General features: G+C 37.5%; 1 protein-coding gene across 1 annotated transcript; it reads left to right on the top strand.

Moving 5' to 3' along the window:
* Positions 1 to 708: 708 nt before the first annotated feature.
* LOC143857267 (endoribonuclease Dicer homolog 2-like) lies at positions 709 to 14,406 on the top strand. The gene is made up of 11 exons (XM_077367686.1): positions 709 to 927; positions 982 to 1,070; positions 1,179 to 1,279; positions 1,481 to 1,758; positions 1,853 to 2,295; positions 2,428 to 2,534; positions 5,939 to 6,132; positions 6,569 to 6,778; positions 10,117 to 10,530; positions 12,611 to 12,892; positions 13,878 to 14,406. Exons 2-11 carry the CDS (start codon positions 1,030 to 1,032, stop codon positions 14,214 to 14,216), a joined length of 2,409 nt encoding a protein of 802 aa, XP_077223801.1. The 5' UTR covers positions 709 to 927; positions 982 to 1,029; the 3' UTR covers positions 14,217 to 14,406.
* Positions 14,407 to 15,571: the final 1,165 nt, after the last annotated feature.

Here is a 15,571-nt window from a genome sequence, read left to right as displayed (position 1 = left end):
AATGCTTTATATTGTGCTAGACATAGGTGCACCTATTTTTGAAAAAATAAGCAAACAATCAGTGTGATCTATCATGTTGAAAGATTTTTACCGATCATTTGTTTGGCCCCACAAAGGCATGGTTTTAAATTTCGACCGAAATCCAAAATGATTTCGGTGAGACCAAAACCAAAACATACCTAAAGCGAAATTCCTAAAATTTACAAAATTTCGTTTGAAATTTCAGAAATTCCAGTGAAATTTGTAATAAAATAATATTTTTTTATTCCGTTAAAGTATTTCGAACGAAATTACCGAAATTTCGCTCCGTTAAAGTATTTGGAACGAAATTACTAAAATTTCAGGGAGAATTTCGGTAATTTCGGTCGAAATTTCATCCCAAAAAACCGGCATTTCGTGAGCTAGTACAAAAAATCCATGACCAAAGGTAAAGGTTGGCACAGTGCTTATTCTTTTGAAGTGAAACCAACCTTTTCGTGTAAACGGTTTTCAAAGAGTTTCAAAATCTTTTTGAGTGACTTCCACCGTCCATGTTTTAAAGCTTTCTACTTTTTTCTCCTTTTATTAAAAATAAAGCTGCCTCATCACCATCACCTGAATTTGAAACTTAACCGGGAAGGAAATGAGGCGAATATGTTTTTGCAAGATAAAATAAGTTACTTTTAAGAAGGATAAAGGTTGAGGCTCTTTCCTAGAGGGTCTCTTAAAAGAAAGAAAAAGAAGAAAGGGGAGTGTCATATAAGTATCGTCACGCACACACCTCGTTTTCTTCGTGAGTAAGAAAACCATTTCTTCTACTTGATTGCTATTAAATGAGATAGGGAGAAAGATAGTGTCAGTTTGGAAATCTTTGTGCAATCAATTCTTTGTTGCATCAAGCCATCAACTAAAATTTGATCTCCTTTTCCAAGTTCTGGTGGGAAATCGGTAATCTCATTTGCTTTGATCCTCTAGTTCTCAGTTTGAAATTTGGAAAAACAGAGAAGGGAGGAGGCACTTTTTCTGGGTCAAGGGGAAGGGGGAGGAGTGATGGAGCAAACCTCTCAGGATGCTGAAGCATTTGCACAAAAGTGAGATTTTCTTCCAATTTTTTTCTAATTTTCTGATTGCCTTTTTGAGGAATAGTGTTGGTAGTTCACGGGACTGATTTTTTTTTCTTTTTTTTTTTGGTAATGCAGTTATCATCTAGAATCACTGGAGAAAGTGATTATGGAACCAGAGTCTGATTATCTATTAACAGAGTCTTATGTGGAAAAAGAAGATGATACCCAAGAAAGTGGTATATATTTCTTTCTCCTATCAAACTTGCATGTTTGTTGCGAAAATGTTGATTACACAAGCTTCAATAGGGAACATTTGTTGCATTTCACTTAAATTTCTAACACTTTCCTTTAATTTCTGATGTTCCTGTAATATATTTCATTCAGTTTCTTGATGTGTCATACAAATATTTTGATCCCAATTGTTTTCTTCTACCCAGGGACTAATTCAGATGAGGAGGACCTACATTTTGATTATTTTCCAGGAGAACTGGTTGGCCCTTGCCTATCCTTTTCTAAAGAGGAATTGTACCATTGCTACTCATTTCAATTTAAACAGAATTTTAGCTATGATGTTCCCTTGAGAGACATTACTCTTCTTGTCAAGAGCGATCTAGGAACAGATTTTGTAAGTACAGAATTTCAGATGCAGGTTCGTAGGGGCTTTGTGACTCTGGGCATTGAATATACTGGTACTATTCATCTTAGTGCTGAGCAGGCAAGTCATCAGTTTTAAATTGTGTTGTGGTTGGGTAAATGGTGAAAATACATCTATCTCTTACATGGTTGATTGTTGTATTGGCTGTTTCCAGGTCCGTATTGCAACAAGGTTTCAGATTACTATACTCAGATTGCTTATTGACCATAAATTGAGTAAATTAAAGGATGCTTTATATGGACATCTTCAGGAGGAAGGTCTTGCAAGGATTTCTTATTTACTTGTCCCATCTATTTCTTCCCAAATTGATTGGGATTGTGTTAGTTCGACCTTATTTTGTTCCAACGTAGTTTGCTCTAGTTCTATAGCTGGGGGCTATGGCATTCCGTGTTGTTCCTGTCCCAAAGAAGATATTCATTTGATGCGTACGAAAGATGGTTCTTTATGTAGTTGTATGCTTAGGAATTCGTTGGTATTTACTCAACATAATGAGCGTATATATTGCATTACTGGTATCTTAGATGACCTAAATGGAGACTCCACCATGAAGCTGAATAGCAGAGGCGTACTTACATACAAGGAATATTTCCAGCGCCGGTGAGTTCTTCTATGTCCTTTGCAATTGAAATTCAATCACAGTTTTGTTTATAGCATTTTTATTGAATTTTAATTTTGTTTACTTTGTGTACTTATCAGATTTATCTTTCATGTGTCCTAATTTTTCAACAGGCACGGTATTACTTTGTCTCACAGTAGAGAATCATTACTTAGTGGAAGACAACTTTTTACACTGCAGAATTGTCTTCTTCAGAGGCCCTTCGGTCAAAAGGAGAAAGGTGTGCTTGCTTCGTTCTTATTTTGTGGATTCAAGTTCTCTTCTTTGGGTTCATATAAGTCTTTTTTGCCTTTTTAGAAGTTCGATCCATCTATTTACAATGGTGTGTTCATTTGAACTTGCTGGCATGCTAAACTTGTATATATATAGTTCGGTTCAAAATAAAATCTCAATTCCTTCTTTAGATGTTGTTTCAAACTTCTGCATCCACTTTCACACGTTAACTAAATTTGTATGATACAGTCTTGACCCTTTCATGATTATCTTTTGGTGGCAGTCTAAAGTGGTATGGAATATATAAGTTGCCTATTGATCTCTTTTTCTCTTAAGCTTGTCTGATTCACATGTTATTGAGTGGTGTCACATGGTGATAGCACTTGTAATTCAACCTACTTGGCTTACTGTTTGCAAATGACAAGAGGAGGAAGGACGAGATTTTATTAATAATAGGCCCACTTACAAATATTACAAAAAATTCCACTAGTAAGTGACCTAAGTGGATGGGCCCATCTTTATGATAAAATAACTAATGAATTAACTCATCAATCAATAAGTGAAGTCTACAATAGGGCCCATGAAAACAATCTGAAGTGTGAATTGATGGTGGATATCTCCCCCTCCCCTATCATTTTCCTTTTTTTTTTTGGCAAATTTTATGAATCAAATCAACCAACAAGAGTTCAATTATACAGGTAATAGCACATTCTATTGATGGAGAGGCTAACCAGGTAGCCGACTCCCTTGCGAATTTTGCTTGTGACAATAAAGGTAATAGCACGTTCTATCAATGGAGAGACCTCCCTAGATCGGGTAGGGGTGCTATGAGGTGTGGCTTTCTAGGGTTTGAGGTAAGGTGTTATGCCCTCCTCATGTATTTTTTCATTCATCAATAAAATGTAAGGTGCCCCCGCCACCCCACCCCACGCCACCCCATGCCCAACCTACCCACAGACCCCAAAAAAAATGAGTTCAATTACACAAGCAATAGAGGTTGCCCTTTACATATGGTTTTTTTTTCAATTTCTGGAAGAATAGCATAGGCCTATTATCAGGACTAGGGGTTTCGTCTCTTTGAATGCTGAGTTGCCATTCCCTTGTTAGCTTGTGGATGATGCCTAAAGTATCCTTCTATCATATTCTAGGGCATCATTCATTTTTTCTGAGAACAAGGAACGGAGAGCTCTCCCCCTTTTTCCGCCCGACTCTTTGGTCTTAAGAATGCTGGTTTTAAGAATGAGTGATTGCCCTTCCCTTACTTATCACGCCCTTATTATACAGTTCCCTTACTGCCCAACCTGAGATTTTTCGTCCTCGGAGGGACTTCCCGAATGACCGTACCGGGGAATTCTACCGTACTCCGTGCAGCTATGGTTGTTGATCCTGCAGAGCCTACCCAAAGGTTCAGGCCGGATTGTAGGAAGTGGGTGATACAATGCATTTGATTAAGTTTTGTATGGATTAAAAACGATACACAATTTTCTCAGATGAAGCCCCACATCTCTTTCTCCACGAAGCTGCACAGCTTTGGCATGTACATCTGCAAATTTTCCTCCAGATGTATTGTAGTAAGAAAACTATCCTTCATAAGAAACCTTGTCCAACTAAATAATGTCACAGTAAGATGCTCTTGACAAAGCCATTTCTGAGTTACTCCAATAGAAGTGTATGTGTCTCTATGATAGAAATCAAAGGCATCCCGTGAAGGTGTACCAGAGAGGACACAAAGGACCCATCTTCATAACTCCAAGATTGATGTGGTATGAGGATGGAGGAGAGCCCACATGAGAGATTCCCTAGCCATTAAGGGAGTGCATTTTCTTTTGCTGTGAGGTCAAATTAGCCCTATTATTACTCTGCTGTACAAGTCCTTCATCTTCTTTGAAATCCATCAGTAGTTAACCATTCGAGACTGATGCATATTTACTCCATCAGTTAAACACTTATGCTCTGTATGGTTGCCGGGTTTTTTTTGTTCCTGGGAGTTATGTGGGAGATAGGTGGGAAAAAAAAGTCCTAGAAGTATCCTGGTAAAATAAAAATCCCATGTTTGGTTATGTGGGAGAAAAAAATACCCTCGGAGATATGGTGGGAAAAAAAAAAAAACCTTTGTTTGGTTGCTTGAGCTGTTGGGTAGAAAAAAATTCTTCTCAAGCTTATGTTTGGTTCCTGAGTTTATTTTTGTTCCTGGGGTTATCTTGGGATGGGATGAAAAGGCAATCATTACAAAAGTGGGATTAAAAAATTCACCCCACAAGTAATCATTACAAGAGTGGGATTAAAAAAAACCTAGTGCTAAAAGGCAACCAAACATGGGATGGGACCAAAATTTAACTTACTCTCCCACATAACTCCCAGGAACAAAAATACCCGGCAACCAAACAGAGCATTATGGGCAAATCGTGTCTCTGAAGCATACTGCGGATAAAGGAGTGAGAGAGCACATCATGGAAATGCGCAATATAGCTGCGTGATTGCAGGCCCTGAAAATCAAAATCTTCGAGTCATTCTTGGTGTTCTTTATCCTCAACTCCTGTGACTATCACATTTTTACTGAACCTAAATTATGTCACTCTCCGCCCTGTAATAACCTGAAACAGTTCTCAGCAAACCTTAACTATACTCCCTTACTATCAGTCCATCTCAACCCCACCCCTCCTCCTCGCTTCCTCACTCTATTAGATCGTGATAAATCACTAAATTGTCAGCCCAGCAGCCCACTCTTAGCACTATTTATTAGACCCTCCTTGCAAATTTACAGTTAAATTCCCAAAAATCCAGCCCAATCCACGAACAAGAACCATGAACCTTGTTTCCTTTTAGACCTATCATAAATCCTAGACTTTACACTACACCTGTAAATCACCAAAAAAAATCCAAAATCTGTCCTCAACCTGGCCTCGAAACCCATCCTATTCTGACTGCCCAAAAATATCAGACCTGTTCGGTTATCTAGAAAACAGTCCTATCCGCCCCAAGTTGTTTCCTTATTTCCCTGCCCTAAATACCCATCCATTAGACCCTAATCACTTGAGTAATCGTCAACTGTGATAAAATCTTCATACCTAGTGCTTTCTGCAGTCAATTCTACATCAGTTTGTCTTAGAGCTACAACATTTAGTTGTCTTCCCTTTTGGTCGTCCATCTCTGCACATGCATGCATGTGGCTGATTAAATAAACATTTACCTACATGGGTGTGTCTGTGCATATTGTGGTTGTGGTTAGCATTGGTCTGTCAGTGTTTGCGTGCATCTGTGTTTGTTGGATATTGGGGAGATAAGTATTGTCATTTTCATGTAGTGTTGTCCTAATTTTCATCTTTCTATATTTTCCTGAAATACACTTTCATTTTAAAATTTATCGTCTTCTTTACAATTTATAATCCTATTTCCCCTTTCCTTTCGCAGAATCGAGCAATGCCGATGTTGAATTGCCACCTGAACTTTGTGAGGTCCTTATGTCTCCCATCACCATTAGTACATTGTACTCTTTCTCATTTGTTCCATCTGTAATGCATCGCATCAAGTCTATGCTTCTCGCTATGAGATTGAAACAAATGCAAATGAATCACTGCACGCAAAATGTTGTTCCAGCCATCAAGGTATGTCACTATTTTATCTGCAAAAGCTTCTCAAATGATGTGGGTGATATTTAACATTGTCAGGGTTAATTTGAAGCAGTCATCTCACAGATTTCATTTTTTTTTTGTTTCGTTTGGTTTATTTCAGTAAGGACTACAAGGTTTAAGTTTGCCATTTTTTAATTGGTCCAATAGGATCTCACTAGTGGGAGCCTCGTTGCAATCGTTTTTCATCATTCTCTAATATTTAAATATACTTGTAGTCTTCTATTGACTTTTTTGAATCGCCTCAACATTCGAGTTGCCATAAGTATTTCATGTAATAAGATCAATGGATTTGAACTAAATATGCAAATAATTTTGTTCACACTAATCCCAAAATGGGGGTATTAAAGATTCCAACAAAGACGGGGAAATTGTTCTCTCAGGTTTGCTAACTTTTATTTATTAATAATAGGTTTTGGAAGCAATTACCACAAAGAAATGCCAGGAGGAATTTTCATTGGAGTCATTGGAGACACTTGGAGACTCTTTTCTCAAATACGCGGTTTGTCAACAGCTATTCAGAGATAATACGCATGATAATGAAGGTCTTCTTAGTTCCAAGAAAGAGAGAATGATATCTAACACTGCACTTTACAAGCTTGGGTGTGAGCGCAAACTGCCGGTATTATATTAACCTATAACTACAATTTATTGTGTTGTGTTGATGATGTGCATCATTGTCATGGATAAATAGGAAATATGGCGAGAGAAGTGATATATTCACCCCATTTTCTCCCCCGAGCTACTGTCCTTTAGTGTATTTATGATGACTCTTTTACAGTAGAAGGCGGTTGCCCAGGGAAGAAAAAGGCGCAAATATATCATTTCCCATGTGGATAATGATTTTGTTATATTACCCTTGAACTTAAGACTGATTAGTTAAATGTGAATCTTCACTCCATATTCTTTTTCTATAGATATTTCCGAAAAAAAATTTCCTTTTTCATTTTTCTAGTGGTATCTGCTTCACTTTATTTCTAGTTTATAATTAACGAGTGAACTCAACGGTTTGGCTAACATATCTTCATTTATGTTATGGAAAAGTTGATTTAATGATGCAGGAGAATGATGCACATTGTGATATATTCACCCCATTTTCAACTAAGCCTTTGTCAGATTCCAAAGACTAAATAATAAAGACTACAAAAATGTGTGATTTTCTTGTTAGGATTAAAATAAGAAGCCTAGGTCACATTGTCAAGGCCTTCACCTCTGTCTTTTTTAAATATTTTCATTCATTTGTTATTTTTGACTCTTTTTTCCTCTCTAATAACTTGAAATGTTGGTGACCCATTGGAACAAAAGTAGTAACACCCTATTAATGATTTTTTTTTTTGAATGGCACCCTATTACCAAGTCGGCTTGTATAGGGGGTGTCCCACAAGGCATTCGACCCACATTGACCAAAATATGTCTGACATCAACACTTTCAATCTTGATCTGATTTAATGGTTTCGGAAACAGCATACACATTGCGACAAAGGGAATTTCCCACTTCAAGATAAATGGTAAAAGCAAAGAGGGGCAAAGTGTTCAGAACTTAAAACACTTAGTTTGGGACAAAGGCTTAGTTGAGTTGAGTTGAGAAAACAATTAGTTAAAATGCCTGCCAAAGGGAGGGAGGGAGAGCATGCCTGAAGTCAAAATCGCCTTGTTCTGAGGGGAATCCGTGGAGAACGAGTAGGCATGTCTGGAAGGGAAAATTGCCTTGTTTCGAGGGGAATCCGGGGAGAACGAGGGGACTGGGCGATCCTTTTGCCCTAAAATATGGAGAGCGATTTTGTGGTTTCAAAAGCATCTTATAGCTAGCGTGACATGGGTGCCAAGTTGGCACTGCATCAATTAGTCAATCATGGTGCCATGTCACTGCCAGAATACTAGACATCTGCAAAACTATATGTGGAAGTGATATATTCACCCCCTTTTCTTCCCTAGGCCAGACCCCTCTAGTGTATTTAAGATTACCTTTTTACATAAGAAGCGAGTGGCCCATGTAAGAAAAAGGGGCGAATATCATTTTCCTATATATAACAAACGTAGAATATTAGGGCTTTTCCAGGGGTTAGATACTTGGGATGTGCTTTGATATCTATCTATCTATCTATCTCTCTCTCTCTCTCTCTATATATATATATATATATATAGAGGAAAGTGTCTCTAGTCTCTCCCCTAGATAAGCTTATCTACTCCTCCCTTTAAAAAAACACAGTGGGCCCACGCTGTTTGGATGATCCAAAGCATTCATTTGATAGGTCCTAACATAGATAGGGTGTGCCCAAAAAATCAGCACCAAAGGGTCATCCTAGAACTTCATTTTGTGGGGCACACCGTGTCCAAAATGGACGCATATAAGTGTTGACGTTTATATGTGTCCATTCTGGGTACCACAAGGCCCCACAAAACGAAGTTCTAGGATGACCCTTTGGTGCTGATTTTTTGGGCACATCCTATCTATGTTAGGACCTATCAAATGAATGCTTTGGATCATCCAAACAGCGTGGGCCCACTGTGTTTTTTTAAAGGGAGGAGTAGATAAGCTTATCTAGGGGAGAGACTAGAGACACTTTCCTCATATATATATATATATATATATATATATATATATATATAGTAGTAGTAGTAGTAGTAAAAAACCCCGTGCGATGCACGGGCCGACAAAGAACTGTACGGACCACATCATAGGTTGATCCAAACCATCCATGTGATGGAACACAACATAAATAGGTTGTGCCCCAAAAATCATTTCCATAGGCTGATCCTAGCCCTCCAATCTATAGAGGTTTCCATAATATGTTGTTCCTCTTAAATCAGATGGTTAAGATCACCCTATAGATTTTTTATTAAAAAAGCATAAAGGAGGGGCGTAGGATTGAAATTATGTGGCTTTAATGGGTGCCTTTGTTAAAAAGCATAAAGGAGGGAATGGGTGCCTTTGTTAAAAAAAGTCAAAAAAAGTGATGTGTAATTCTCATAGAATTTTGGGAGAAATTCAAAAAATTCTCTTATTTTCTCTTCTACTATATAAATATAGATATGTGTGTGTGTGTGTGAGGTCCTATGGAATGAAGGGGTAGGATGAGTCACACAACATGGGAGATGGTGTTATATAAAGGCTTGCTCAGCCTGCGCGATACCTCAAAAACCTCGCCCCCATGTATATCTATATATATATATATATGAGAATATGGTTTGTGAGCAGCCGCTGCAGTTGCTTCAAAAACTCATGTGGGCCACATTTTTGGCGTGATCCAAAGCATTCATTTGAAAGGCCCTTCCATGGATAGGGTGTGTACCAAAAATCAGCCCTATAAGATCATCCTAACCCAATCAAAGGAGGAGGGGAAAATGGACAGACACTGTTTCTATATATTGCATACCGCGTATATATATATATATATATATATATATAGTGTGTGTGTGTGTGTGTGTGTATAAAACAGAACACAGGTAGAATATTAAGAGTTTTCCAAGAGTAAGATACCTGAGATTTGCTTTGATACCATAAGAAGTATTGGATACTTTCTCATCCGATTTGATGTATGTACTGTTGTGTTGTTTAGATGTATGAAACATAATTACATGAATCTAATCCCTTATGACTAAGCACTTGATTTAACATACTCAATGGCAAAGAAATAAAGAATGGAGAAAAATAAAGCAATCTTCCCCTACTCTCAACAAGAATGGCTGTAGAACTTTGTGGTGCAGCTTCACATGCTTTCATCTTTGATTCTAATTGGTCTAATGGAGTCACTATTTTTTATAATTGTGCTCGATAACTGATATTTTTCATTTTTTTGGGATCTTTGATATTGTCTTTTGCTGCTATATTTGTTGGAACAGGTTTCTTAAATAATCCCCATCAAATTCATGTAATTATTGAATACTATCATGCTATGTTGGCGTGTAGGATTGTCGTCTATTACATATAATTCATTTCCCTTTCATTCTCATTTGCAGGGTTTTATTCGTAATGAGTGTTTTGATCCTAAATGTTGGGTTATTCCTGGTGAACCTTCTGGATGTTTTGTAGAGGATGACAAATTCTTTTCTACTTCAAAAACTATCTATAAAAGGGGAACGAGGCATATGGAGGAAAAAGCAATTGCAGATGTTGTTGAGGCACTCATTGGAGCATACCTTAGCCAAGGAGGTGAATTGGCAGCTTTATTTTTCATAAACTGGCTTGGTATGAAGGTTGATTTTGTCAAGGAATTATCTGATGGGAGGCCATTTCTAGTGAAACCTGAGATTTATACACATATCAAACATCTTGAGTCTGTATTGAACTACTCATTCCGTGAGCCATCCTTGTTGGTTGAAGCATTGACGCATGGGTCATATCAAGATCCCGATATCCCAAGGTGCTATCAGGTATTTTTCTGAACTTTGATCACTGTGATGTTGTCACTGATAATATGCTAATAATATTGTTAATTTTGATACTTGTTGTCTTCACGTTACTTATTCCTTGTAAGGGTGCTTTCTTATGTCAAGAAGTGTTGCTCAGTCACATTTTGAAGCCCCAATTATCCACTATTTATTTGATGCAAATTGTGGTGCACTCTGTTGATGTCCCAATTTATTACAATTATTGGGTGGTTTATTCTAGCCATTTTGTTTTGTCAAGAATAATTTGTATTTATCATAAAATGAAAAAAAATAGTTGTAACGTCTTCCTCTTTATTTGAAATGATTATCTTGCACTTGTTGCCACTGCAAATGTCCATTTTTGAAATGGCCCTCATTAACTATATGGTTGGTTTTTTTAGAGTGGTTAACTATATGGGTTGGTTCTCTCCATCTACCTTATGTTTGGTTATATGTATTTATTTATTTGTTCCATATCCAATGTATGAGTTTTAATAATTGGTCCAAGGGATTTGCTAGGGTCCATCGTAAAAGGCATTTCGCGGCTGCTCTGTCGCATGTCAGACCAGCCAGCTTGTGATTGGAGACAACATCTTTTGTCTCCAATCACGAGGTGGCTGGTCTGACATGCAACAGACCAGCCGCGAAATGCCTTTTGCAATGGATGCTAGCAATTCCCTTGGTCCAAATTCATCAATGATCACAGTTATTTTATGTAAATTTTCATCCATAGCCGTGTAAATGTCCCATTTGTATGATAACTTATCATAATCACATAGCATGGAGCATCTAGATTATTCGTGCATTAGAAATGAGGTATTAAAAAGGCATGTCTGGCTTTGGCCATCTACTCGGTAGTGGACTTACCTTTTTTTTAAAAGAGATATGCTAAGGGGACACATGACCTCAACAAAACCTTGCGACGATCAGTATTTTTGGCCATGTGTCCTGGTTGCTTGTATACGTGGCGAACATACATTGTCGAATCCCGGGAGGGAGTGCTGCTTCTCTGTTCCTCCTATTTTATCATCTTCCATACTATTATCTATGAACTGATTTATTGGAATCCTTCTCCCTTTTTTCAATTTATCTGAGCAAACATTTATTTTTTTAGCCAGATTTATGTGCACCCTAGGACAATGTACCATGGAAATGTCCTAATTGTATTCTGACTTTGAAATGTGTACATTGCACTACGGGGCTAGATTCTTTAAATGATCACACAAAGTACAAACTGCACATACAATAACTTGAGATATACATTGACATGCGATCACAGTTAAAAAATACTGCAGAAATGCCACCTCAGAGTGCAATATATTTACAAGTTAAATGTAACCTAATAGCAGTGAGATTGTCCCATAAAGTAGTTTTTTACTTGTATGAAAGTAATATGTGAAGATCATCAACGAGATGACTTGGTATGTATTTGTTCTCAATGTTGTAATTGGGAAAACATTTACCTTGACCACAATATGGAAGTGATCCTAAGAGAGAAAAACATATTCAAGGAACACCGCTTGGTAAGATAGGTGTTGTGGATTTCAATTATCTAAACTGAGCGTGGATCTGACATAATTGACGATTAATTGCTCTCTAGATAAATGGGCTCTATGATTCATAAATTAACTACAAAATGAACGCCATGTTTTTGTATTTGGCCTGATGTTTAGTAAGTGTGGGTTACTCCAGAGTAACAAATGATATGTAGGATTTGAGCTAGCTCGATATGATGTGTAGAGTACTTCACTGTTTTGCTCAAGTGGAATGTCCACAGCCTTCTAATGATATGTACTATGTAGGATTTGATCTAGCTTGATAAGATCAGTGGAGTACTAAACTTTTTTGCTCAAGTGGAATACCCACTGGCTTCTTGTTATTCAAATTCTTATATTAATGTTCTCTTTAATTAAATTTATATGTTGTGATTTGTTTGAATGTTGTCTCTGTGCTGTGTATAGAGTTATTTTTAATGATGCATCCAATTAATGGTTTATTATTAGTTTGTATGCTGCCTATTGTTGTAGAATTGTTATTCATCCATAAAATGTTGTTTAACATGATATCTTTTGTTCTGATGTAGCGCCTAGAGTTCCTTGGGGACTCTCTTTTGGACTATCTTTTCACCATACACTTTTACAACACAAATCCTGGACTGTCCCCTGGACTTTTGACAGACCTTAGGTCTGCTTCTGTAAACAATGAATGCTATGCAAATGCAGCAGTAAAGGCTAAATTGAACAATTACATTCTCATCCATGCATCATCTGAGCTTCGTAGACAGATTACATCCTTCGTCCAAAATTTCGAGCAGTCATTTACAGGCTCATCATTTGGTTGGGAATCTGAGACAGCTGTACCCAAGGCAAGTCATCAGTTTCAATCACTTTTATTTTTATGTGGTTTTCCAACGTACGTGCAAAATTCTCGTCATTTGAATATGTTATTGTTGTCCTTCACTACTCTGCACCATAGGCTCTCCCGGTAATTGGCTTGCTGATGCTGCAGCCCAAATGACATGAGCTTGACCAGTATTTTTCGTGAATAATATTATGGTTTTGCATTTGTGTGTCATGAACTCAATTGTGGTTTTCATAAATAAGCCTTGAATTTTTCCATGTTAAATTTTCCATTGGTTTATGTAAAAGTAGACATTTTTAGTTTGATAAAGGGAAATGTTATCAGCACTACTGTATTTTGATGAGGGCACTCCTCACTTTATTAAAAGTACTGTATGGCCCGCACCATAGGATGATCCAAACCGTCCATTAGATGGGCCACAGCCTAAATAGGTTGTGCCCCAAAAATCATTTCCATAGGTTGATCCTAACCCCAAAAATCGGAGGGTTAGGATCAACCTATGGAAATGATTTTTCGGGCACAACCTATTTAGGCTGTGGCCCATCTAATGGACGGTTTGGATCATCCTATGGTGCAGGCCAAACCGTAGTTTTAATCATGGTTTAAAATTTCGATTTTGGTACCGGTTTCAGACTTCCGAAAAACTGAAATTTCGGTCGAAATTTGGTAATAATTACAAAAAAATATTTAATTGATTTTGAAATTTCGGACCGGAATTCCGAAATTTAGGACCGAAATTTTGTAACATATATATATATATATATATATATATATATTTATTTATTTATTTATTTATTTTTTTAAATTCAATTCGGAATTTTGGGAAATTTCGGTTTCGGTCTCCACTGAAATCCGAAATTTCGGTTGAAATTTAAAACCATGCTTTTAATAAAATGAGGAGTGAACTCATCAAATTACAGTAGTGCTCATAACATTTCCCTTGATAAATTGTTCCATGAGCATGTTTAAGGATTTCCTATTTCAAACAGGTGCTCGGAGATGTGATTGAGTCCATTGCGGGCGCCATTCTCATTGATTCTGGATTTAACAAGGAAGCTGTTTTTGAGAGAATAATGCCTGTTCTAGAGCCCTTGGTTACACCAGAGACAATAAAATACCAACCAGTGAAAGAGCTTGAATTACTCTCCCGTGGAAAAATAAAATTCATCGACACATCCAACAATGGCATTGCTCGCATCACGGTAGAAGCTGAAGTTGATGGAGTCTTTTATAGGAAAACATGCATTGGTGAAAATAAGAAGACTGCAGAGAAGTTAGCTGCAAAAGCTGTATTAGAGACCTTGAAGAAATGCAGTCCGGGAATCTGAGTTAGCAGTTGTCAGCGTTTCCGAAAGTGTTGTTCTATTTAGTTGTATCATGTTGTAATGCTCCAAAGTTCCACCTGATGTTTCTAGGTTCTCAAAGAAAAAGAAAGCATAGAGCATTTTTTTGTAAGTGTAGACTCCAGAGGCTGTAAATTTCATTTTTTTAAATTAAAAGTTGGTTTGAGGTCTTGAATGTTTGCTAGTGAGATCGAAAGCATTTAGTGGTGTTAAGTTCTTACATGATGATGAGATAGAGAAGAGATGGAGAATAGTATGAGAGAGAGAGAGTATTTTTTTATTTTTTTGTGCGGGGGAGGGGGGGGGGGGGGGGGGGTTCTCTCCCACACGTTTTCAAAGACCAAAATACCCTTTAACACTCCACCTCAAGCTGAAGTGTATATGTCATACAACCCCAGCTTGTTACAAATATCTCTCAACTTGGATTTTGCCAATGGCTTGGTGAATACATCCGCCAACTGAGCCAACTGATCTGTAGACCTAGTGAAGATGGTACTAATCTCTTCATTCTGAAGCTTCTCACGAACAAAGTGACAATCAACCTTAATATGCTTCGTCCTCTTATGAAACAATGGATTAGAAGCGATATGAATTGTTGCCCTATTGTCACAATGCAATTCTGAAGATGAAAAATGAATACTAATCTGTTGCAGAAGAGACCTTAACTATGTCAACTCTCCACATGTGTGAGACATGGCTCAGTATTCAGCCTCTGCGCTCAATCTAGATACAAGATCTTGTTTCTTACTACACCAAGAGACATGAGTTCCTCCCACAAACGTGCAGTAGCCCATAGTTGATCTTTTATCTGCTGGAAATCCTACTCAGTCTGCATCTGTGAACCCCTCAAGTTTCCTGTGTTATGCTTCATGAAAAATAAACCTTTTCCAGGAGCACTCTTTAAGTATCTAACTTTTTGAAGGGCAGCTGCCTAATGTGAAGTATGAGAACTCATGAACCGGCTCACTGCTCCCACTGCATATGATATGTCAAGGCGAGTCATAATCAAGTATATCAACTTATCAACCGATCTCATGTACCTGTCAGGGTCCTGCAACAACTACCCCTAATCCGGAAGAAGCTTCACATTAGGATCCATAGGAACCTCAGCTGGCTTTATTCCTATAGATCTCATCTTCTCTAATATATCAAGAACATATGTGAAGACACCCATATTTTTCTACGTCTTAGCCGACAATATCTTGTTGGAAGGGTTTTCACCCCAAGCGAATCACTACGCGCAGCGGAATTAGAAATTGCGTAGAATAAAAATTTTCTTCGATTTCGCCAGTTAACCTAGGATCCTAGAAAATTAGATGATGTTATGGTGATGAAATAAA

This window comes from Tasmannia lanceolata, unplaced genomic scaffold, assembly GCF_043159265.1.
Source record: "Tasmannia lanceolata isolate RefF3 unplaced genomic scaffold, GAP_Taslan_0.1 ptg000024l, whole genome shotgun sequence".
Classification (NCBI taxonomy): domain Eukaryota; kingdom Viridiplantae; phylum Streptophyta; class Magnoliopsida; order Canellales; family Winteraceae; genus Tasmannia; species Tasmannia lanceolata.
The sequence above is the reverse complement of the archived record's forward strand: the minus strand, read 5'-3'. Positions and strand labels throughout refer to the sequence as shown.